Raw genomic sequence first — 25,704 nt, forward strand, 5'->3', positions numbered from 1 at the left:
GCTTAAACAATGCGATCGTGGCGACCTCGGCGAGCATTCGCAGCGGAAATGAAAGCAGCGAAGACAAACACCGTAGGAGAGGGCATTTAGCTGGGACTTATACTCATGATGCCTGCGTGAGGCTATGGTTACGGCCAGACATGACAAATATGTCGCTGAAATGTATGCCCATGCTGCTCGGAAACCTGGCGGGCGACCGAGATATGAGTGAGTGTGCTACTTGCTACGTGTCGCGGCTTGGTGGAAAAACAGGGATTCTGGGGCTTTGCCCTCCAAAGCAGTGTGACTGTTCACTGACTGCATTTTGGGCTAGCTGGTGTCACATAGCGAATAGATACAGCGCGGGAGAGAGACTCCACATTCACATATACCCGGAGGTTGGTAAACTGTGGAAGAGTGTATGAAATTCTCGAAAAAGGCCTTCCCTACATTTGATTGCTGAGATTGTACAGGGAATCACTCGCTTTTCTTTCTTTTTTTGCCTTTAACTTCACACCACCTGCATGCCTTGTTTGACTGGCTGTAGCTCAGCATCAGGCAGATAGCGGTAAAATCTGTCAATTGTGGAGATAGCAGTGCAGCGGCCCCTGTAGACAGCGGCTACTGTCGCGACATCTGCGCAGGGTACTCCAGGAAAGGACGGGCCACCGGGACCTCCAGGAGAACGAGGACCTCCTGTAAGTTGTCGGTGTCCTCAACTTAGGTGTAGCTATTATTTTGTCAATTGTTGTTTTTGGGCTGGTGCTGATCATATTTATTTTACTAATTTCAGGGAGAAACAGGCACTGTAGGACCGCCTGGACCACCCGGTGTCATCGGGCCTGCGGTATACTATTTTAAATACCTACGCTGTTAATTCTCTGTATTAGAATATTTCCAAAAAAATGTTTCTAGTACTCCGCGGCCCGATGGTAGCTCCTCTGCCTCTCCTGTGTACATTGTGGCAAATGATTTAAAGATAGAAAGAGGAAAGGGCTGGCCTCCTCAGTACTGTATGACAGAGGCTCTGTAGCAACATTTATCGCAAGAACATCTACGAAACAAGTATTGGTCACTGCCCTCTTATTTACTGCCCTGAGGACGTAGATGGTCAGTCTTGCTGTCTTGCTCGGCCCTTAACCGTGAGTTTCTTGCTATACCAGCCTTATATTAATTACTGTAATCAAACTAATAAAGTCTCAGTTTTGCATGTAGAAATTTATAGAAATCCGCAGGCAGCAGCAACAGCTTTAGCGGTTTCCTTGTCTAATTGTCCTGATCAATTTCTTTGGTCTCCTTGTATTAAGTTCATAAGTTTCGTGTAACAGATAAATTCTCCTTAGAAAAGCTGGATGCTGTAGTTGTGTTACTAACTGTTGCTGTGGGCGGGACTTTTGTTAGCGATTTAGGCTTCCGCATTCAAAATGACGGAGTTAAACAAGAAACAGTCTGCTTCCCTTATTTTCGAAATTGTAGACCAGTGTACGCTAACTTGACAGATCATAACTTTTCGTTTGGCCTCTGTGTTCTACATGGCAACGAGGCAATATTATTTTCTTGCAGGGTCCTCCAGGTGAAACGGGAGCTTCCGGAGACATCGGACCTCCCGGTCGTCCTGTGCGTACACGATGAGTTCTCTCGTTTTCTTGCTATCTTGTGGCCGCCGTCCTCGATGTCTAGAACAGGAATCGATAACGGGAATGTCTCATATCTCTGTTCATTACAGTTGCTTGTCCTGTGCTTGTGATAGAATTTGCATCGTTGAACCTGACGCCAAATGCTGACTGTTAGCATAAGCGCAGCCACCAACATACTATGAAAATGCCACCATCAAATAACGGAAATATCGCCACCTTCCGTCACGTTGTACACACCTGATTCTGAGGGGAGCAGTTGCAAGAACTGTATGCGAAGAGCAAGCCGGAGAATCAAAAAAAGAGAGGCACCGGAAAAGGCAAGGGGCGATGTCGTCGTCCCGAAGGAATTTAAATTGGCAAGCACGCGGCTTTCGCCATGCACAAAATAAAAAGCATCTTCTTCCCATAGCCCTGCGCGTATCTGATGGACGAGCATGATGGTTGCATAGACAAGGGTGACAGAGAAGAGAAGTCGATCAATCTTAATCACCCAACCATGTTGCAAGCGAATGTTTGAATGAAAAAAATTGGGTAAAGAAGCTTGTACGACAATCTGTAAAACGTGCAGTGCATAAAACACTTCTGGCAATAAGTTCTTATAGTCCTTTAAACGTCTTTTACAATGTACATATATGCCCATAACGCAAAGGTGATTAAAGTTTTTCGAATACCAAGCTATGCTGCTGTGTTAATATCCTTATATGAAAGCCGCCACACTGTTTTATCTGTTCTAGCACTTCTCCTGTCCTCTTTAACGCCTCGTGACTTCTCGTTAAATAAATTTAATCCTGATACCGCGAATATTTGATAACCGTGCCTTTTCTTTTGTTCTTTCGTCACCAGGGTGTCCCGGGCGAGACAGGCTTGCCTGGACCGTCTGGCAAAGAGGGCTTACCCGTATGTTATCGACACGTGTGCTTTCCGTAACCATTGTGTTAAACACGTGTCCCAAACCTACTTTCACCGTACCCTAGTTTACCATTTTATAGTTTACCAGTGGGCCATTTATGAAATTTAATGGGACAGGTGGTATTAGTCATGATTTTTGTTCGCAACATTTTTTCTCTCAGCACCGATTGATTTGATTTTCGCTCTTAATTTATTATTTGAATAGCAACGTACTATGATGAGGTCCTAATTTAATTCAGTTGCTTTTGCTGTAATTGGCTTACATTCCAATAAAACTGTATTGCGCTGAAAGAAATATGTGAAACTACTGCTGTGGAGACAAATTTTTCTTTCTGCACTGGAGGCTATGTTTACCGGTGATGCGTATCAAACAATGCAACGCGAGGAAACATGCCTTTGATTCACAGAACGAGCGTCTGTTTATTCGTAGATTTTGTTGTGAAATGCTATTAGCCTACTCTTTTTTTTTCCGCACATATGCCGTTATTATGTTTCGTTCTTTCTATAATTGCCTCTGTGCTTGTGATAGGACAAATATAATATTGCGTGAAACAGTATCAAATCAAGGCGAACTACCGTTAACGCTGTATTTCAGTATGAGACGAGCAATGTCTGCATGATTATTGCACGGCGCTTGTTGCTTCTTTCTTCTTATTCTTTTCAACTCCAGGGGCCACCGGGTCCTGCAGGCAGCAAAGGTCCTTCCGGTCCCCCTGGTCCTCCTGGTTTTCCTGGGGATAGAGGCAACATGGGGCCACCGGTGAGCGCACAGCCAATGAATTCGACAAGGAATGCGTGTGCTCCGCTGTTTAATTCGACATATTTGACACAGGCCGCTGATTCGAATTAATAAAAAAATCTGATCGCCACGACCACCATTCTTTTCGAAGTTATATTTAAAGAAAAAGAGGAAAAAAATTATACTGGTTACTTGCGCTACTGCGCCAATGTGTGTACGCGATAGCGTTTGTTACGGGTATAACACCCAATAATGGACGCCGCAAAACGGGTCAGAGTGGTGGGGCGAGGGTAGGTGGGCCTCTAATGGAGCTGTGCAGCTCATTAGTAGCCAGAATTCTCAATGGGAAGCCAGCCATAATTGGTTCGAATAACCACTGTAGAAATAAAGAACACAACACAGATTTGCAGGTGCGTTTGAAATTAATTTCTCATTAGCTATTCCATGGCAGTGACGAATAACTTGGAGTTACCTTAATAGGGCGCAACGGCATCTCAAGCCGGGATCGCACGATGCCATTCGTTTGTATTTAGAATTTTGGTGTCCACGCTTCTGCATATCTTGCCACTGCCGTCATCTCAGGCGTTCTCACTTCTTTTTGATGTGAATCACTGGATATCACTGGGATGAGCCATTAGGGTGGGACAGTAATTTCAGTTACAAACCTAACTCGAAGGCGCTGCCATAATGTAGCGAGAAGCGTGTCACGCTCTTTTTGGTTTGTCTTCCTCCGACTGCTTTGATTTATATGTCTTATCGTGTAGGACGAAGGCGCACTTCCTTTAACCCAATAACTTAATTATTCTTTACTTTTTACAGGTTTCATATTTTACGATCATGTATGTCTTCCTATTACGTTGATGCACTATTTCTGCTTTTCTGCAGCAACATTACGAAAAATTTCGTGAATAGTTTTCACGCTTTTACAATAATTTGAAATATCTTTAAAAGTTGTCATGTCTCATTTGTGCGCGCACAGGGTTTTCCAGGACCTAAGGGTGAAATAGGGCTACCTGGAGCGCTTGGACCACCTGTGAGTTATAGTTTTTTATATTCTGCGATGCAGAACCTAAAACCATGCGTCATTGTTTACAAAGATCCACCGAGTTTAATAAATTGTGCTCTTTACATTATACTCATAATGCAATGTAAGCTGCACCAAACAAAGCGGAAATTTCTTAAGTACAAGTTTATGGTATTATAAATGTTCTGTGCATTTTCTCGTCTCACATGGTACTGTTGTTTGACTAAAGTGCACTGTACCATCTCCATGTCGATTGTCACTAAAGCGCTCGTAACTTGCTGCCGGTGTCCTTGCAGTGTTATTGGTAATGCAGACATATGAGCAACTTCTATGCGTCATTCTGAATTGAAAAAGGTCAGAAGGTGCTAGAGCGAGACTCTGTTTGCAAAAAGCTTGAGGTTGTCCCCGCACGCATGCAAAAAACATTTACCTAGCAGCCTAAAGATCCAAAAATTTTCTTGGGCTGTACATGCATTCTTCATTCGATGTCGTATGCGTGACGCGTTCATTAAAGTGCTAGTTTTTTTGTAACAAATAGATTATTATTTGCAATTATGAAGTATATAACTACATGGCGTGACAATACAAGCCAGGTTGCCAGAATGCACTTAAATGATGGAATTGCTTTTGAGAAAGTACGCTAGCTCATTAACATTCTGATCGCAAGCTCGTCAGGGGCCAGCTTGTTGAACGCTCGGACGTTAACAAGGGTGGTAATGTTCTCATTATACCATCGAACACGCAACGTTCGCGACGAATTCGTGAAATTCCAAACAGCTTTACGGACACTCTTCAGTAAGACTAATTCAGCAGTGAAATTAATACCATCTAAACAGGCCCAGCCTTCAAAGTGTTAGAGCCCATGAACAGAAGCTCAAACTTTTTAAAATAGTACTCAGAACCGGAATGAAGGCTGCACGCGATACCAGCTGTAGTGGCGACTGAACCGAGGGATGCATACAGGTGTATGTCACAACGCTTAGGCCACCTTTCTCATCGTAGCAAGAACCTGTAATAGCTAGTTGGCGTAATAGTCACAAGGGAGTGTACGCACTTTATACAGTACTATGCTGCGTGGTGGAGTCTAACTTAAGCCTCAAACGTTTTTCTGTAACAACAGCTTTTAATTCTAATAATTATTCACGCTAAGGAGTTCATGGAGACGAAGGAGATGCAACACATTTGCTGTAACCATTTGTCTGGTACACTGCGAAGTGATGACGGTCTTTCATATCTCATGAACTAAAGTGGCTGTTTGGGCTTGTTAGTCAGTGATCATGGTTAAAGAATGCAGCGCGAAAAGACAAGGACGAACGAAGAAGTGGACAGGACTGGCGCTGTGTATCACATCTCGTCGCTTAGCCATTTCCTGCGATCCAATGTTGTGACAAATATTTTAAACATAATATCTTTTAGGCAGGCAGGGCTCATCGGCAAATGTGTGGAACTGAAACGATAAAGAAAAGGTGCGCCCGCCTCCTTGCAGGGCGATAAAGGAGACATCGGCTTGCCCGGGGATCCAGGACCTGCCGGCGAAAAGGTGAGTATTTGGACTGACACACTCAAAGCCACGCTTGAAACTCAGGGTCACCAGTTTAATATCACAGACGAACAAAACGAACAGCACTGACGAGTCGGTGCGAACGAAAACGCAAAGATAGCAACATTTTTGTTGCTTCCAGTGAGGTAATGGAAAGGAAAAAAAAAAAAACGGGGCAAGAACTGATCAATTACGAAACGCAGTAAGCGAAGACAGCTTCTGAATAATCTCGAATTTGATCTTACATGTTGTTTTCAGGAATTGTTTTTTAGGCTTTCATCGAAAAAATACAAAGTCGGGTTGGTACCAAATGTATAGTTTCTTCAAATATAGGTGCTTTGAACGGTTTACGGCGGATAGCGATTCGTTGGGTTTTCAGGATAGCTTCTGTTTTTCTGAAACTCCTGCAAACAGCACTGTACGTGAGTGTCTGTCACGGTTGATTGTGTACTAATGCTTCGAAGTCTGGTCGTATGCTCACAAGCGTATAAATAAGCCACATTAGTTCTTCAAACTCCGATCGTACCTTTTAGAGTATTATATGAGCTGTTATTGTGATAAAATGTTTGATATTACATTGCATTAGCGTCATCCGGGTATATCCTCTGACCACGATGGCTCGGACTAACGATAACGTCAGCGTCAGCGAGATGTTGGTTGAAAGGCACCAGAAAGAAGAAAGGAAAATAATGGCGAAGGGTTATTAAGAGGAAGGTTCCATTTGCCTACTGTGTACTAGGAGAAAGGGAAGAAAGGAAGGAAAGAGACTTTAATGGATAATGGAGAGGTCTGCCTAAAGGGAAGAAAAGATAAAATAAATGAGATGGGGTAAAGAAGGAGGAAGTAAGAAAATGAATGAGTCGAGAAACGAGCAGCCCTTTTTCGACTTCTATCCGCCGCAAGACGACGTCCCCAGGTAGCAAAGAAATATATCTGGCCAACCTTTAGGGCTGACAATAGCCATGATCTTGGCTGTCACGATTATATATATACCGACTCCACGTCGGCACACATTTCAATTGCTGTGTTTTGTATGTTCAAGAACCCGCCGCAATGGCTCAGTGTCTTTGGCGTTCAGAGCGTTGTATCTCATGAGGGATCGTTACGTACACCTTGAACAGAATGTCCCCGGTTGCCCCAGGACCTCAGCTGAGGCTTATCTGAGGTATCTGAGCTCAGCTCATTTGAGGTGTCTGCTACAAGTATGTCTGTCACACAACTTTTACCTACTATTCCGGAACAAATGGTACCACTGAGAACTTTAATCGTACACTATCTGACATTATCTTTACGTAATATATTCTCCTATGACCGGAGGAACTAGACTAATATTCTCCCCTTATGCTACTTTCCCGCGCAGCATCCCTATTGACAGGCTATTGGTTATACTCCATCTTTTACTGTCTATGGCATTTTTATGTTTCCGTGGTTACACATAACATTTATTTTCTCAGTCTGTACCTTCCAGAGCGGCCCTTCCGAAAGCCACTCATAAGATAAGACGCATCGATAGGATCACAACGTTGCGCTTAAGAATTTATCACGGACGTTCTACTCTGCTTTCCCCTGGATCTCCCTTTACTTCAGCTTCTTCTGTGTGAAATTCTCACGATCACATTGTCGGCCCAAACACTATTATTTAAAGACTTTCCAGCAACGCTATAACACCCTCTCGTAGGCTTCCATCACAGCAGTGCGGAGATTGTTCCTGTCTGGGGACTGCACTACTTCTGTCGTTGTCAGTCTCGTTTTTGACCTCTCGCTAAGTTAGTATGTTTCATGAGAGAGGGGTTCCATGAGCGTTTTATAGCCGCTTGGTGCGGTGCTAGCTCAGAGCTTTATTACTAGTTTTCAGTTATTGTGCCTCGCAATAAATCATTCGGTAGGCTTTTCTTTTTTTTCTTTTCTTTCATCTACATTGCTTGTTCCTTTTGAATTCAACTAGGCTAGTTAACGCAGGCGTCGAGTATTCGCTTTTTACTTACTTGCTGAAGTGCCAAGTTTTTGCCCTATGATGTTTCACTGCTGCTGTATCTTTGATGGGGGTGCATAACACTGATATATATTCAGCGTTGTACACCTTGCTCTTGACTTTTTGAGCTAAGATAGTGAATCTCTGACGACATGTTTATATTCCCTTTTTCCTTCTCCAGGGGCACAGCGGCCCTGTCGGTCCAGCCGGGCCTATAGGTCCCAAGGGAGATAAGGTGAGCGGGCGTGTTGATGGCGCTGTTGAACTGCTTGGTAATACGTACACGTAGCAGCGTGCACTTTCTCATCGTGGCGGTGTTTCCGTTAAACCGGCACGAATATCGCCAAGTGCCTACACTAGATACCTTATAGCCTCTCAATATTTGTATAGGACCACTAAAAGCAAACTTAATTTGGAAAAAAATAATAAATGTTTAATCCTTGGTCTTGCACGCAGCATTTTATCTAAGATCCCTGCTTTGCGGGTGTCAGGCTAGTACGATAGTATGTGCGCAGGAGGACATCTGTTGAAAATCACCCGCATTTAAGGATTTGACTTACGTTCTCAGGCAACTTTTAGGGGCTGCTTGCGCATTTAGACTGCTGGCAGAGAGTCGTTTTATTAACGCCGCATTGTCCGGGTGGTATGACAACCATTTTTTTTTTTCTATTCCATTACATGAAAGGGTGACATCGGTGGTCCTGGTCCTCTTGGCCGTGACGGGCTTCCAGGGGCAAGGGTGAGACCTCATGACTACGTCTTGTCTTATCATTGATCGACTGCTTCTGGAGTGATCTGCGCTACATTAATAATATATTCGTATTAGTGTTAGTATCTGAATCACGAGCTTTATTTTGATAAGTGGGGACCTTCAGTAGGTATTTCTAGTGCGTAAATCGATATTTTGTCGGTCTGTGATATACTTAGTGGATAGTGGCAGCAACACAACAGAGTGAAACACAGGGCCTGTTCTTGGAAAATTGTGCTGCGTATCGTTCCTGTCAAGCGCTTAAATAAAAAAGTAACGATGCTTGGCATTGTTATTGGCAATAAGTTTAAGGACGTGGTATGTAAAAGGGAAGCTTGGTCCCTTGTCTTGAAGGCGGTCAGTGCCATGCGTATTGCTAAGAATCACTATTGATCGCAGCTGCAGATTCTTTGCTGACCCGTTGAAAGCGAGTGTCTGAAAGATTTATCAACTCGGTTTGTGTGTTACTGCCACTTTTTTTTCTTTTTTTGTTGCGATGTCTTTCAAAAAATCAGCAAAAGCATCCAATGCAACCCGAATTTCTTATCGTGCTTTAAGACTCACAACAATTTCTGGGTTCCAGCTTGTTAGCCGTGCACCCCACAGGCCTACCGTGGCCGCAACACTAATGTAACGGTACTGCAATAAATGACGAAAGGCAAAAATAATGGCTTGGGAAGTGAGGTCGAGTAGGTTTATGATATTATCTTAGTTTTTAAGTAGGCCTGCTGATGCCTTGTGTTGAAGTTGAGCGCAAGCACAATGATGGGTTATTACGACAAAAAGCAGAATTGCTCTTTGAGCTTAATTTGATCGGACGCAGTGAGTCGGTTGTCACGGCTGTATAGGTTTAGCGTCCTTTTCGTTCGCTCCCAGGGGCTACCGGGTCCACCGGGACCTGTCGGACCGCCAGGAGAGGACGGCGACAAAGTGAGTGAAGAAAGGAGCTCCAGCTCCTTTTGCGCAAGGGCGGAACTTTTGAAGAAAACCTTAATGGCGAACTCCACTCCCCTGAATCCCTTAACCCTTGGCTGTTTGTTAGCGTTAAGTAAATTATTTCGCATGCAAGTGTTTAATCTATAGAAAAAAAAAACAAACAAATGCTCCTGATATATTTATGTTTGCGGGACAGTTGCCCCGGAAGAATTTTTTATGCATGACGTTTTAACGGGTTTTAAGTAACATTTAAATGTATGCCGGTTTATTTAATTAGATTGCAATTCACATGGTATTCTCGGTTCCCTCTTGATGTGCGCTGGCGTCTTTTTATCTTCATGTGAATTCGTAGTGATACCTGTGAATTGTAACGATTGACAGTGATGTTTCAGTCAGCAACTTAGAAGAAAGGCTCCTTCAGACAAACACTAAATGCTGAGTTTTCAGAAAATTATCATTATTATGAACGTTTGCCCGCAAGAGGACATACGTCGGGAACCCCGCATGCTGCCGGTATTTTAGCTTTTAGCTGCTCGTAACTATTGGTAGCGAGTGACGCTGCGTCGTCTAGTGTGCGCCTCGGAATCGACAGTAAATTGGTGCCCCAGTTGTAGGGGTCTTAAAGCTGGCGCTCATGCTGGCACGAACGGCTTGCATCGACGTCAGAGCAGCCGCCGTGATGTTGTACCAGGATCATGGTGAAAGTTTGCGCGCTTTTCAACGCGCTTATCGCTACTTGTTTCGATGAACATTATTGGGTGCTATTCTTGGTCCACCATCATGACGCCTGTGACTTCCTGCGCGAGCCATCTATAGTTTATTTTCGCACACATTGCTATAAGTACTTATTTTATTTGCGCCTGGAATAAAGTGCCAATACAAAAATAACGCCACTGAAATCTCTAATTGCGCTGTATATAATTTCAGTGTTAAGATTTTCATGTTTTTTGAACGCTTATAAATGTTATTTATTATTGCCTACTGACCGCCTGGTCAAGTAGAAAATGTTTATTTAAAGTTAGCCAGCCGACCGTCAGCGACACTGTTGTAGCGTTATTCTTGCGAAATCCAGCGCTGGTTCTTTTTAAAGAAGGCAACAACTCTGGTCCAAGCTTCTTGGAACGCTCTGTACATAACGCACTCGCCGCAGCGGTGGCCTTTTGGTTTGACCATGCGCCTCGTATGCGCGCAGTGCAGGGTTCTATCTCCAGTGAGTCGGGTACCCATCCTTTTCTCACTGTTTACCAGCGTACTCTTGGCCCAGTGCTCGACTTCTATGTGATGAAATACTCAAGAAAATGGTTCTCTGACCCCTCACCGCGCAGTCTAAATACTTTAGGCATATCGATCTTTGATGAAGTAGCCATGTCGCCGTGAAAATAAAATTCTCAACATCATCATCATAAAACGCGTGTTCTCGAATCTAATTTCTCTCAAAACGTGTTTTTTACTGCTCTATTGTGAAGTAACGCTCAAATGTATCTCGACATTAATAATTGTTGAGTTTCTTGCGGCTATGTAAGAAAGGCAACATTCGAGGTTGGTTGTCTTTAGGTTTGGGTGTTGGTCACTGAGCTGATGTAGCGCTTGACAATTTTGCGACAAACATGTTGGCAATGGTCGTACAAGTGTTTGCTGTCTTTTATTTATACAGGGAGACTCTGGCCTTCCTGGACAGAAAGGACTGAAAGGAGGCAAAGGAGATACGGCAAGTTGTTTTGTTTCCTAATTGTTTGCTGCAGCATGCTGCTTAAACCGAGCAGACTTTATTTCTCATTGTTTATTCCGTTGTTGCCAATGTTAAACTGTGTATATTCGGCGATTTTAAGCAGTAGCGTGGAATGTAATCTCCGCAGTAATGCACAAATCTTTCTTTTATAATTGTTTTGCCATGTGTATAACTACGTGGGGAACGCCTTCATTAAGCTGGATCACATGAAATTATACTTTATATATAGCGTACTTTATACAAGCACATTGGTCCTATTTATGCTACTGTGTAACACCAGGCACTGAAAGCACCAGTGTTTAGACACGAAAATAAAATGTCTAAGCGACATCGGTTGAGAACTGCGCGTGTGAAGAGCCACCGTCGACGTTGTGGTCAATATCATCATCATCATCATCATCATCATCAGCCTGACTACACCCACTGCAGGGCAAAGGCCTCTCTATATATGTCGCTTCAATTAATCGTGTCCTTTGCCAGCTGCAGCCGTGGTTAGTATAACAGAACCGAATGTTTCACCACTGGAAGAAGCTGCATGGTTATTATGCACTATATGTGTTCCTTGACAGTGGCCCGTACAGCAACCGCTTAATTGGTTATACTGCTGTTGCAATCTTTTCAGGGTCTCCTAGGTCCACCTGGACCTCAAGGTCTGAGAGGAGAGCCTGGTGTACCTGTGAGTTCATGGCGTACTTTTAGTACGCTTCTATTGTGTCTTTGGAAGCACGGCACGAAACCGCAGATATTGTTTACTCTAAGGAGCTTACTTCAATTTCTTGCTGTAGTAATGTACAGTCTTATTTCTACATGCGAACTTCAGCGTTCTTAAGTTGCGGCTTTGGATTTAACCTTAAGGAATAGTTTGACCAGGCTTGGAAATAAATGCACAGGATTTTAGAGCCCCGCGAGGTGAACAAATTTTAATTTTATTGCGTAAACCCTTTTACACTAGTCTTCTTTTTTCTGCAGTTGTGACCTCACAGTTGTGGCCTTTGGTTAAATAATAGACTTGTTCATGATTCTTGTTTGTTTTTATTGTGCAAATGCTGGTTTTATATTTCCAAACGTACTCTAAAGGAGACGGGAGGCGCATTTTCGTTGGTACAAAGAGAAGACAGACAGGCGAGGGACGCAGTAAAGCGTAAATGTACCACCTCTGTGTTTTTAATCAGAGCGAAGAAACTTAATTCTGACTTAGTTAATTTTGATGCGTAGTCCTAAATTCAGTGGACGCGCCTTCAAATTTTCGGAAAACAAGAGCTCAGTGACATTCTTTGTGCTTTCAGCGAAATGTTCGAAATTTAGCCGTCCACTGGAACAGAAAGATATCAAGCATTAGGTGACGCCGTCAGGCCATCGCAAAACTATTAATGCACTTTTACATCTGGAAATTGGCTGAAAATTCTTTAATCACATATGTATAAAACGCAACCGTGTGAAGCTCCGCATGTACCAGTCCCGGAAAAGTGAACAAAACATGATACCCTGAGCTAACTGAGCTGGCGTCCAAGGTATTCGAGTTTCAGTGCCTTAGTATGTTCGCTCAAAAATTTGGCACTGAAACGGCGACACATGAGTGCAGTACGCCTCACAAAGTTTTCAAGGTTGTGTGTCACCTAATGCACATGAGATGCCGGCTGCGGAAGGCTCTGTATCAGTTTTTGCCTGGAAATCTTTAAAAGGGCACTGAGGAAAAATTGAACTTCGTCTGTATCGATTGGTTACTACGTTATATCGACAAAGGGGCTACTTTAACTGAACACAGGGTGTTCATAAGTTAGAAAAGGTCAAAAATCAAATGCAGGCACCGCCACCACCACTAGTTTTTGCAAGCAAACTACAGTGACTTGAGGAGAGTTTTTGTCGTGCAGATACCTGACGCTTGGCTGCACCGCCGTGCACGTCCAAGCAGTGATCACGGAGTCTTTTCCGGTCTTGACTTCACGCGTTTTAATCGACTACCAAGAAAAATAGTGTTTAATTGCGAAATCTAGCTTTTCCACCAATATGCGTCTTTTGCTGTCAGACAAACATCTCTATAGCCATATAAAGCCAGAGAATTGATTTTGCCAATAACAATGTTGGATGGAGCTCTCAGCAGTGTTCTTTTAAGAGCGTCAGGATACAAGCCTTTTTAGACACTGCCGTGTTGCACCAACCATAAAGTATGTGTGGATCTTCCTTTAACTGAATGCAACTATACTATTCCGCTGCAGGGCGCAGACGGCGAGTCAGGTCCTCCGGGGCCCGCAGGACCACGAGGAACTAAAGGGGAGGACGGCCCCATCGGCGCCGTAGGCTCGGCCGGGGCCCCGGGACCACAGGTAAGAGCGGCTGCACTTCACGATCGGTTAGCCGCAAGTGCCATAGACGGAGTCTCTGCCTTGAATTGCCCTGCGTATGTGCAGTAATCCTCCGAACCAAAACAGTTCCACGCAGCTGATATCACTCGAATGTGGCCTGCCCTCTTGGTCACTTCCATAGGTCGCAGCGCGCCGATGATATGACTAAAAGTGCAAAAGGTTAGATTAAACAAGAATTACGATGTTACCGCTGTCATAGACCTTCACGTACAGACTCTTCAACATGCGGCAATGCACACACGGGAACGGGTTCATTCAGTTACACCACCGCAAATGCGCATGCTGGCATGTCGCTCACCGCACTTCCAGCCAGTATTTCCCTGACGCATTTGCTAACCTGTACTCTTGTTGAGAATCTAGATAGGAACTAGGTACCTAACGGTAAGTAAGGCTCGAAACTGGCTGATTTCCTCCCTGAAGTAGTTGTGAGCTCATCATCCCCTTGAGGCCGTCGCGGTGGCTCAGTGGTCATGGCACTCGGCTGCGGACACGAAAGACGCGGGTTATATCCCAGCCGCGGCAGTCGAATTTCGATGGAGGCGACATTCGACAGGCCTGTGTACTGTGCGATGTCAGTTCACGTTAAAGAACCCCATTTGGTCGAAATTTCTGGAGCCTTTCACTACGGTGTCCTTTCTATCCGGAGTCGCTTGGGGAGGTTAAACCTTCGTAAACATGAACCATCATCGCCTTGAAACAACCTCTGCCATTGGAAAATTCCAATTTCAAAATGCCCATTACGCCTCAAAACCGCAGAAACATTCAAGGGCCAAGCGTATCGACAAAATTCACCAGAGATCCTGTCTGATGTTTGCAGTCAGGTGTAGGAATGAAGCTCCCGCAACGCGCAGTAACTTTCAGAGCGCACTCTTATGCGACCGTTCGTGGTTGAGCTGCGTTGCCGCCGTCGGTGTGACCGAGCCGAACCATAAGTGAATGAATAAATAAAAAATGAATATTGCCGCGACTGGGATTCGAACCCGCGGCGCCGAGAACAGATCCGCTTCGCTGGCCGCTGCACGAGAGCACTAGGTTATTGCCGCAGCCGACCACGTCTCGTTTTGAACTGCAGCACACTCTCGCACTGTGTATTACACAACGTATTCTTCTTGCACTAATACTTCTATCGAACTAATATCGTCGCCAGACCTGCTGACGACCGAGCAAAGCAAAACAATGAGTCTACATAGCCTGAGAGCACTAGGCTATCGCGGCCGCCGATCACGCCTTGTGTTAATGTCCAACATTCTTGGGAAAAAATTTTGAATATTGAAAAACTGCATGGTACTGGTATAGAAATATTTAAGTTAATGGTCCATTCTTCCGATATGTAGCAAAATCTTTCTTTTGTAGTGTTTCCATCACTCGCATTGAACAATTAAGACTGCCATAGAAAAACAATGGGCAACGCTTTTGACGGTAGCAAAGGCGTTAATAGCAAAAAAATTCAAGCCTGCCGAAGGGAGGTCTGCCGGTATATTGATTGTTATAGTGAAATGTTACAAAATATAAAAAAAACTGCCCTCATAAACTTTTTCGTGTTCAAAAATGTTCTTGTCCAGAATTGTTGGGTACGTAAACTGCAACACACTCTCGCGCTGTGCATTGAACATCGTCGTATTCTACTAATACTGCTATCGAACTTATCTATACATTCTGCACGCTGAGCACGTCGTCTTCATCAACTAATGCTACTATCGAACTAATACTGCCGCCAGACGTGCCGACGGCCCAACAATGCATAACATTGAGCCTACAGAGCCCGGGACACCTACTGAGCTGCGCTCAGATGTCGCATTAAGGAACATCGTAGTCTCTTTTTGAGTTTTGATATTCTGCGCTATCTCGTATATACATATCATTGCAATATACCTTTGACACGTTATTTTTTCTTGCCATTGAAAGCAAACGTTTTTCCAGGGCGAAATACTTCCGCCTGATTTTTCGCAGGGATGTGCAAAATTTCTTACAAAGTGTCATAATTGATAAAAAAGCTACATCATTGAAATGCCGCGTCTTATCAAGTTTACACCCGAAGGATCGTGGAAATAATTTCTATTTCGAGGGTGCACATTATGCTTGAAATCACGAAAAAAAAATGATGTTACTACTGGTTGCAAAATATGTATGGTCAGAAATGGCGGACGGCGTGTTATTCCGCTCACTATTTCGTGAAATAATATTTACTTCGTTCGCTATATCTAAAAAATAAACAGGTTATTTGCGATATGAAGGATGCGAAATTTACGTGGAACAAATAAATCACTGCGAGGTGCAGCCCACTCTCAGATAAATGGTGTACAATAAGTGTCAAAGGCATATTTGTCTCCAACAGATACTTTCAAACTCTTAGACCTCCGCTAGAAAGGTTACCCGCTACAATATATCCCCGTCTTCTCTACAACGTCATAAGAGCCTTCAGCACCACCGAGCGTTTCGCGCGTCGACACCAGTCACGTTCTCGCAATGCCGATTTCGATAGAGTATGCGTGAATCGCTAAGAGTAGAGTTAAATGGCACTGCATGTTTTAAAAACGGAAGCAGATGGGTGTGTTTGAGTGGGCTGCGAAGTGAAACTAGCGCTAAATGCATGATCATAACAGCTGTTGAATGTGTCGGCGTAACCCCATTATTATCACACTTGCTCATATAGCTGAATTTTGGCTTGCCTTTTCAGGGTCTTCCTGGCCCCCGCGGAGTGAAAGGTGACAAAGGAGATATTGGCAAAAAAGGGCCGCCAGGGCTTCCAGGAATGACCGGTGAGCCAGGCCCTGTAGGAGCCAAGGTGAGGCATAAGCTTGCATAAACTTCGCTTTATGCCTAATGTATGATTTCTAGATGCCTGACTTCATATAAACCATAATGTTCGAGAATGCCAGAATTAATGTTGGCATTTGTTATGAAAAAGAGCTTCAAAACTTAGTTATTTTGAGCGTTTGGAAAGTTTTGCCTTCATCGCAATGCCGCGTGACATGTAAGTACTATTTTTAATTCGAGACAACGAAGACAAGGCGAAAGTGTATGAATATCTTATTTACTGAATGCTTGCAATCAAATGAGCTGAGCTAAAGACAGAGATATCTTCTCGTGCATACTTAAGTTGATATAAGTGGTTTTCAGTGAGATCTGCTCTCGGATGGTCGTCCTTCTGTGCTTAAAATATCCTAGAGCATTAATAGTCGCAGTGACCTTCTTGTCACGTAATTTAATGATGACATTTTCATTTCACGTTACCTAGGCCTTGCTGTTGAAGCTGCAACATAAATTCTCAAGACTGCTGTTTGTGAAACCCGCACACCTTAATCGTTCAACAGGGTGGCGAAGGTATCCCCGGTTCTCCAGGGCCCGAAGGCCCTCAGGGTCAGAAAGGCGACGACGGTCCGCCGGGCCTTCCTGGACCAACGGGTAAAGACGGTGAACCAGTACGTATGCGTATAAGACGGCTTACTTCAGCCACGTTGTGTGCCATATATATTCTAAAAACTGCGAGCCAAGTCGCCCGTGACCAGAGTGATCGCGTGGTCGTACATCGGCGCAGATATTACTGCCACTGCTTAGGTTTGCCATTTGTTTACAAATCACGAGGCGCAGGCATTTAGCCAGCCTCGGGACTCCCCTTGGATACGTGCCTGGCAAGGGGAAATCATGCTATCGTTCACGTTCTCGCGGGAACAAATTATTCGAGATGTTTAACTAACATAAACTGGTGGCTACACTACTCTCACTGTCGGATTGGCTTGAGAAGAGGGAACTATTGCGGCAGCCATTACTGTACCAACCAGTTCCATTTCTGGAACGAATGGTTGGTACATTAAAGGTGCACTGAAGAGGATTCTGAACTTGTCTTTTTGCCGCGGGAACTCGATCTACACGTTCCTAGCATTCTTAGAAACTGCAACTTATTGCCCTGTATGGCCGATTTCCCTAATTAAATCGAATTAACGCCCGGCTCCCGCCCTTTTTTTTTGAATTCTGCCTCGTACGATGGGCGGAGTCGACCAACGCGTGAAGTTCCTTTCAGCCAGCTCCGTGGAGGATTTGCTTTCACTTTATTTTGTTTTTTAGGTTTCCATGAATAAATAGTTTCATTCGCAGATAATATAGCCGCAAAATAAGCCCGCAGAAATAAAAATACGCGCGGACTATTTGCTACTACGGACTACTACGTATTACTCCGCCGATGGCAGAGCGGCAAGCCGCCACGGGACTGGGTGAAAGGCACTCCACGCGTTGGTCGACTCCGCCCACCATACGAGGCAGAATTCAAAAAAAAAAAGGGCGGGAGCCGGACGTTAATTCGATTTAATTAGGGAAATCGGACACACGGGGCAATAAGTCGAAGTTCCTAAGAATGCTCGGAACGTGTAGATCGACTTCCCGCGGCAAAAAGACAAGTTCAGATTCCTCTTCAGTGCACCTTTAATGGCTGGTCGTCAAGAAAGTGATTTATCAGAAGTAATCCGCCACTGTCATCTTCCCATACTTTTGTAGAACCCAGATTCATTCCATTTCTCCCTCCCAACACACAGGTTGAAGCTTAGCGGTCAACTTCTGTAGCCCGTACCCAAGCTTTTGTCATCGCGTCGTGTTTCTTAGAAACACGTGTTTCTCTCGGTGCGTGTTCTCTCGAACACGCACCGTTTGGGTTCATGTGAGGATTTTTGCCCTGACCAGTGTGGAAACTCTGTCAATTATGAAAGTTCTATACAATACAACTTGTAAAAATGGTTAAGGAAGCACGCGGATTATGATGAATATGACTTTGTTTTTAAAGTGTTATTACGTGGTGGACAGCTGAAGAATGAGACGTTATAACCGATGGCAGTGAGACGATTTTTTAGGGCGGCCGGCTTAGCTCGAGCGCTTCGTCCCGCGTCACTGCCGGTTCTTTGTGACACCATGGGGGCCACCCAATGATAGCTGCGATCATGAATAAAATACACTGATGAAGAGACGCGCGAAATGGTGATGGGCTTGAGAGGACAGTAGGACAGAAATGACAAAGTGGTGTAGTGCTGGCCGCCACGATGAAAGAGTTGAGTGAATGATTCCTGGTCCACGAAGCTTCCGGCCCACAGGTCGCCAGGATCCTACGGTCGAGTTCCTTGGACTTACCGATTGGCATGGGCAGGGGGCAGGTGTCCTCACATGTGGGCAGCGTCTCGGGTCTATGGGGTCGGGGCGGGGGAGCAACGGGCGAGGTCAGTTCGAGTCTGGCAGGCTGGGGCGCAACCGGGTGGCGCGGACCACGGCTGATACAAGACGGCGAAGATGCAATACCAGGATGGCGATGATACTCAGCACCTCCACCAAATGTTACGTGGTGGCCAGCCGAAGAAGGAGACGTGGTGAAAGATAGCAATGAGATGATTTCTAATGGCGGTCAGCCTGTCGCTAGCGCTCCGTCCCGCGCCACTGCCAGCTTCGTCTTGACAATATACAGGGTGTTTCACCTAAGAATTTCCATAAATTTTAACAATAAGCTTTTGACGCAAAAGCTTCACTACGGGACCTCGGGCTTTCTTAGCGGCGCTTGCGGTTTTCACCTTCATTTGACCTTGAGCTTCGAAAGCAAAGGCGCATAACTGGCCCCTGGGCACCTGGGACAGTGGACACCTTAGTCGCGCTTTAACCTACGAAAGCAATGAAGCGGGAGCTTAGAAAAAAAAGGAAAGGCGCATAACTGCCCTCTTGGAACAGTTTACTCCTCAGTCGTGCTTTAAGCTGCGTGGCGGTAGTGACAGATGTACGCTGCATGCGTTGGCATTGACAATGTTGTGGCAGAAACGCGGCACTGAAGCCATAGGCCTTCGGCGTTCATTGTGTTCATTGGCATTGGCGTTGACAACGTTTTACACTGCGATGATTTTAAGGAAAGGAAGGGCATATAACGGGCTCCCTGGGTCAGTGGACGCCTGCATCGTGCTTATAGGCACGTGGGGTGATGAGAGAGAGATGTAGGCTGCATGCGCTAGCGCTGACAACGTTGTGGCAGACAAGCGGCACTGCAGCAATAGGCCGTAGCGTTCACTGGGTGAGCAAACTCTCGCTATCAATCACTAACTGCCACCTGCCAGGGCAGCAGAGTGGGTGAACTGACTATCCAGTGTCCGGAACAGACTCAACGTTACAGACGCCAAACCGCTTATAGATGCCCGATACGCCGTAGCTTTCGCTCTCTAACCAGGTTCAGCAGTAGCTGCGCCGCATCATTTTTTTTTTGTAGTTAGAAGAGTGCTTTTTTCTGCATAGCATTTTCAGCGGTGCAATACATCAAAATACAGAACACGGTTACCCTCGGCACTATGGCCCCCCAAAAATTTGGCTACATCGCGCCAAAATACATGCGCTTTCGAGAAGTTTGCAGGCAACGTAACCTCTCCAGTGCACGTAGCTAGTCGAAATATCAAAAATTTGTTGTACCAGTGCGCCGAGGGTAGCCGCGTTTTCGAGATTGTAAAAACTGATATGGATATTACTTACGGTGGGTTACATAATAATTAAAGAGCCTAAGAGTAATAGCTAGAAATTTAGCTATTCAATATTATCTAACCAGCCCGCCAGTTAGAATATCTTAGCTGTATTCTGATGTACTACGCCGCTGACAATTCTATCACGAAAAAAGTGCTCTTCTAACTCAAAAACCCTGTATTTGAGAATTGTGTAAAGTCTTAGGTGAAACAACTAGTATACGTAAGAGAGGCTTTTGCAAAATGTGGCATTTTGTTACTTAGCGCGCCTAACTTTTAAACATGCGCACGCATAAAATGGGTCGATGGGGTTGGAAGGCCGGGTCGTTGCGTCGGCTGCAGTTCGTCGGGTCAGGTGGTCTGGACGGGGGACGGGGCGGGGAAGCAACGGCGAGGTCGGTTCGGGTCCGGCAGGCTGGGACACAGCCGGTCGGCGCGGACCACGGACATACGGCCCCCCACATCTGCTACTCAACTTAAGGCTGACCGTTCCAGCCTCTTCTAAGCACGAAAAAAAAAAAAATACGAAATGAGCCTTTGCGAACAAAAAGCATTAAAAAAAGCAAATAATTCTGCGCGTCACGTTTTTGAAAATTGTGTAGCTCAACCGACCAAGCGTCCCGGATTTCTTATTACAGTTGGTCCTTAGTCTTGTCTCATGCAAGTTTAGGAATGTTTGCACTTCATGTTTTTGAGAACGAATTGTACCAGCTGCAGGCTGCACTTGAGACGAAATGATACAATGTGATGTTCTGCAGTACCTAAGGTAAAGATAAAGGTTTTATTTCTTGATCTAAAGTTCTGCCTTTTTTTTTATTGCTCTTCAGGATGGTCTGAACATTTAGAAGAAAACATTGATAGACGAGTGGAACGAAGGCAACTTGAAGAAAGCTATGGAGAGCATCTAGCAGTGTCAATGCCGCCAAGTGCTTTGGTCTTCCTGGGGACGCCCTCCATAGAAAAGTAAAAAAAAAAAGTGAGGAATTAGGAGGGCAAGAAAAGGCACAAACTTTCTTGAAAATTAGCCCCGTGCTTTTTCCGGCGAGGAAGGACAGCTGCATTAGAGCACACTGGCGGTGGAACGAGTTCTGTTGGTTTTTACCTAAAATCCCGTCCCGTACCTCGTGTTCACATACAGGGAATCGATACAAATCCTATGTCCCTTAGACAAGGAGCAGGCGACGGAGAAACAATCGTGACATTAACACAGAAAAAAAAAATCCGGAGCAGGTTGTAAATTCGAAAAGAATTGCCAAGTCAGGCTATACGCAAAAAGTGGTTGTAGAAGGGCCTAGTCGTAACGGGTCATAGAAAGAAATAGTTCTGGGTTCTGTCTAGATGCAGTATTTTTTTTTAAATGCGGATAAGCTCGCCAGGATTGTGTTGATGCCCTAGGAACCAGAATCGTGCGCATTGGCTGCAAAACTGTGTAATCTGGAAGTTTTACAAGGGCGTCTCATTTTTCCCATGCAATGTCGCATTTTTACCCGCCCGGCTGGTGCAAGATACACATTTGAAGGTTTTAAAATTAAATTCTACGGTGTTCCTCTTCAGTTAGTCTTTTCTTTTTCGATGAGCATAATACCTGGAAGATATCAATTAATTTGGGAACGTTTGTTTGTTGATATCTATGAGTTTTATATTTTGGTGAAATAATGGTTTATTAGTCCCAAAAAAGTATACACAAGATCATAAATGTACAGACGAGGGTCCCAAAGTCCAAGAGTGCACCGGGACCCTCGTTATAAATATATGGCAATGATTTGCTAGTTTATGTCGCGGGTTTCCCTACTCTCTTCGACAACTAATGCAAGGTACACTTTGAAGAGTTTTCATTCTGCTGCATCTAACGGCGCTTCGTTTTCAGGGACCGAGGGGCCCCCCGGGACCGAAAGGTGAGGAAGGGAAGCCTGGCCTTCAGGGAGTGCCGGGTGTCAAAGGACCGCCAGGGCTGGAAGGCCCAAAAGGATCGCCCGTGAGTTTCTCCGATTACGCTGACCTGCAGCACCTGTGACCCCATATGGCACCACGCTTTGCTAAGGAAAGGAAAAAAAAGTGGCTTTTTACCATGGCCTAACGATTAAATCCGACTTAAACAAGTCTTATCACGTTAATCCACCCCATGCAGTAAGCCACACAGGAACTATCTTTGAGCCGTGTACGCAGACAGCGACACCACATTCTCCACCGCGCAGGCTTATCGCACTATGAAATGCGTTCTAGCTAGTCGCGCCCAAGCCAGGAGGCACCTATAATCGAGTTTAAAGAAACCAAGGGCGGGCTAAAAAATTCCGGGAAAAAAAGTATGTCTGCTTCTTATTGGGTGAGATCTCTCTCATAGGGACGCCGCTGGGTAAAAACTTTTTGACAATTGTGCCAATTCCAAGCAGGGAACACCTGGAATTATGCAATTAAGTGAGGAGGCTAAACCGAGCATCAGAAATGAAGTTTTGCTTGGAATTCCAGTTGAAGAGGTGCGGGCAATAGAGTAGCAAAAAGCTGTTATTTTTAACCACAAGCGCTGAAACTGGTCATAAGAAAAAAGAAAGGGTAGATAGAGGAAGCTGTTTATTTTGTACTTTTACACTAAGTTCAGGCAATCTTGGCGCTCAGCTGGCTTAGCGTGACAAAGAAACGGCGTGAGGTACGCTACGCTAATCGTTGTCGGAACACAGTGGCGGCAAAAAATGCGGCCATTATGGGGAGCACGAATGGGTGCGCTCGTGCTAGGTCGCTTTTTTCCCGTGGTGGTGTCGGACGCGGATGTCAGAAACCAGGGATTCCGAAACTTTTTTTTTGAGGGGGGTGGGGGGGCAAGACTTCCAGTCGATTTTGCTGCTTACGGATCTTTTCGATGTTCTATTGACATAATAAATTTCACATTTCTTGTTTATATTCTCTCTTATTTTGCACTGTTAAAAGGTGTATTTGTCCATGCATAGAATGCTTGAACTGTAATGGACGGTTTTATAAAGATCTACAAACGACAAATGACTAGCTGGATTGAAAATAGTTTGCGCATAATCTGTCTCAGTTCTGCTAATCATGCTAGTGGACAGGTGTCAGACAATAAACGAGTTCTTTCGAACACGACTGTTTTAAGTTACTGAAACGAAATGTTTTACAACTGGCTACTAAGCCAACTAGCTCAGACCCGTTGTGCTTCCAATAAATAACGTGCTTGAATTGAAGCTTATGTCAGAAATTTGTTTGGAGTGCTGGAGGGAGCTGCGGGCTCCCTCTGGAGGAATACTGAGGAGGAGAGGAAGCAACGCCCCTTGACCCCCCCCCCCTCCCCCCCCTTCCCCCCCTCTGGCCTATGGTCCCTGTCAGCAACCACTTAAGGTGTTCCGAAACACTCTACTTTGACGAAGCCGTTTCTACGCCGTTCGCTGCTTACTGGTAACGGATGCAACGCTTGGCGAACCATGCACCTGGCAGTTGCATCCTAAATATTTTCGGTTCTGGAAATGTGCCGGTGGCGTGCTTTCCCTTCGTGCAGGAGAAAACGGCCAACGACAGTATTTGATTTGAACTGTAGCAGTGTGGGACTCTCGAGGCAATGAGAGCTGAGGAGGATGATGAGCTGCTATTCAAAACGCACAGGAGCAGAAAGAAGTGCGTTTCAGGGGCGCCTTTCGTGACGAACTACCATACCTCGTACGCACCAGGTGCGACGAATTGTGGTCCTTACCGGAAGTCCGTAAGGCGCGACTGCAGTGATTCTAGATAACTACATCATTTTTGGTTATCTCTTGCGTTGAAAGCAGTCCATGCTTTTGGCTCGATCGGGGACGAGATACACTCACAAAGGTCTCTTTTTTGTACGTGTCTCATCTCGTGCCTGACTTTTCTATTAATCCTTTTCAAATGCTGGGGACACCTCCGTCCCATTTTCTCCTTAGTTTTCAAAATCAATTCATTGTTTGTTTCTGGCTATGTTGTTGTTTTCCCGACAGAAAAATACGCATTTATTGCTGCTAATATTGCATTAAAATTTTTTCCTGCCAGTCAATTCAAACTCGGCACATCCACATCGAAGAAGGCACTGTTTTGAAGTGAATGGCGGTGTAGCCTAGCGTCTGGGATCGTCGCTCTAAAAACCTTGCCGACCCAGGTTATTTGTGACACTGGCCGGTAGTGGGGACACCTGAATTAATTTTTTTTTGCCTTTTCTAGCCTATATAAATGCTCCGTTTTCGCTGTGAGTGGTCTCTTTGTGATTAGAGCGCGGTACCGTGTCCATACAGACCAATTTCAGTCTGTTCTTAGAGTTCCTTTAAGCCCCGCGTTGTGCTGGGACTGGTGTGCGCGGTGCGCGGTGCAGTGGGTAAATCAAAGAGCGTACAGAGGGAGTACTGGGCATCGTTTATCGCTGTTCGGACGTGAGAACAGTGCAAAAACACTGGAAAATACTGCTCGAGAACGTCTTCTGCTGTGCCTTACTTTGAGCGCTTAAGTAGCTAATAGCAGTTTTTTACAAACTGTGGATTTATGCTGTCTCATTAAATTCCGGCTGATTTGTGGAAGCTACAGCTGTCGTCAGGAAACAAGCCAGAAGCCGAATTCCCAAAACAGTTCACATGTTGGAATGGCTCGTGATTGATCACTGCCGTGGCTATACTACGCAGAGAACTTCTTGCTGGGCTAGTTGGTAATTCATTGTAAAAGGCGCCAAAAGCCGCCCACACACACAAGGCAAGAGAACGGGACAGCGCGCCAGAACGGACAGGCGCTCTGTCCCGTTCTCTTGCCTTGTTTGTGTGTGTGTGTGTGTGGTTTTTGGCGCCTTTACAATAGTACGCAGAGGCTGTCGTTACAGCTGTAGTTACGAGCGCAAGACGGTCACAAGCCTTTCTGATTGGCGACCTGTATTGAGGCTTCAGGCACCCATTATCTGCTTTTCTCTGTGTATTTCAGAACGCAATTCTAGTGTTTCTTTTTTTCCCGGCGAATAATATTTTTACAGAGGAATTACCGTTTTGTTTTTTCTGAGTAAACTTGGCCGTTTTGGCCGTTTTGTCCGTGCGAGTAATTAATTTTTGTATATATCGCGTTCAAATCACTGCTTGCAGAAGGAAATGCTGCCGCTGTTCAAAAAACTGCAAGGTAATTGATGAAATTTTCGGACAAAAACGGATGTGGAAAAACTGGATTGTCATGCTGTCGTTCGGTCGAGCTGGTTGAGCGAGAGGGCGGGGCATCTCGTGGTCTGCATGTTGACGGCGGCGATGGAATTGCCGTCGAACCGTCGTGGTAGATAAAACATGACACTTTTTAGTGACGTCTGTGTATAGTTTCGCGTTAGCGTCCTTGCATGCAGGCGTGGAACCTGTTTAACTGCCCTAAGCAGGTGATGACAGTGAACAGAGCTAACTTAGCAGTAGCAGAGGTCATCTGGTGAGGAGTAATGCAACGTAGCGGTGCAGCGCTTGCAAAGGCACCACCGCGCTCCTAATCCAGCGGTATACCACAGTCTCCCCACAGCACGGCTTTCATAATTTTCTACTTAAAACAGCGCGCAGGGACAAGACAAAGTCGAGAAACACACAGACACAGCACTGACTTACAACTGAGGAATTTACTGCTTTGCTTGCAATAAATACAGAAAGTATCGTCTAAAAATACAAAGAAAGCCATGGAATCGTAATTTTGTCA

General features: G+C 45.0%; 1 protein-coding gene and 1 long non-coding RNA gene across 3 annotated transcripts in view; one reads left to right on the plus strand and one right to left on the minus strand.

Moving 5' to 3' along the window:
* LOC149352219 (uncharacterized) overlaps positions 1-25,704 on the plus strand; it is a 103,714-nt gene that overhangs the window by 57,710 nt on the left and 20,300 nt on the right. For both annotated transcript variants that reach the window (XM_089581389.1, XM_089581390.1), the window contains exons 19-34: positions 624-677; positions 773-826; positions 1,543-1,596; positions 2,460-2,513; positions 3,196-3,285; positions 4,244-4,297; positions 5,775-5,828; positions 7,982-8,035; positions 8,486-8,539; positions 9,425-9,478; positions 11,139-11,192; positions 11,836-11,889; positions 13,430-13,537; positions 16,254-16,361; positions 16,891-16,998; positions 21,914-22,021. In XM_089581389.1, coding sequence (XP_089437515.1) covers positions 624-677; positions 773-826; positions 1,543-1,596; positions 2,460-2,513; positions 3,196-3,285; positions 4,244-4,297; positions 5,775-5,828; positions 7,982-8,035; positions 8,486-8,539; positions 9,425-9,478; positions 11,139-11,192; positions 11,836-11,889; positions 13,430-13,537; positions 16,254-16,361; positions 16,891-16,998; positions 21,914-22,021 — 1,116 coding nt within the window. The remainder of the gene's footprint in view (positions 1-623; positions 678-772; positions 827-1,542; positions 1,597-2,459; positions 2,514-3,195; positions 3,286-4,243; positions 4,298-5,774; positions 5,829-7,981; positions 8,036-8,485; positions 8,540-9,424; positions 9,479-11,138; positions 11,193-11,835; positions 11,890-13,429; positions 13,538-16,253; positions 16,362-16,890; positions 16,999-21,913; positions 22,022-25,704) is intronic.
* LOC149352220 (uncharacterized) overlaps positions 3,099-25,704 on the minus strand; it is a 46,400-nt gene continuing 23,794 nt past the window's right edge. The window contains exon 2 of the long non-coding RNA XR_016290712.1: positions 3,099-3,256. This is a non-coding gene — a long non-coding RNA (uncharacterized LOC149352220). The remainder of the gene's footprint in view (positions 3,257-25,704) is intronic.

Source organism: Amblyomma mixtum, chromosome 3, assembly GCF_055824585.1.
Source record: "Amblyomma mixtum isolate Tamu chromosome 3, ASM5582458v1, whole genome shotgun sequence".
NCBI lineage: Eukaryota > Metazoa > Arthropoda > Arachnida > Ixodida > Ixodidae > Amblyomma > Amblyomma mixtum.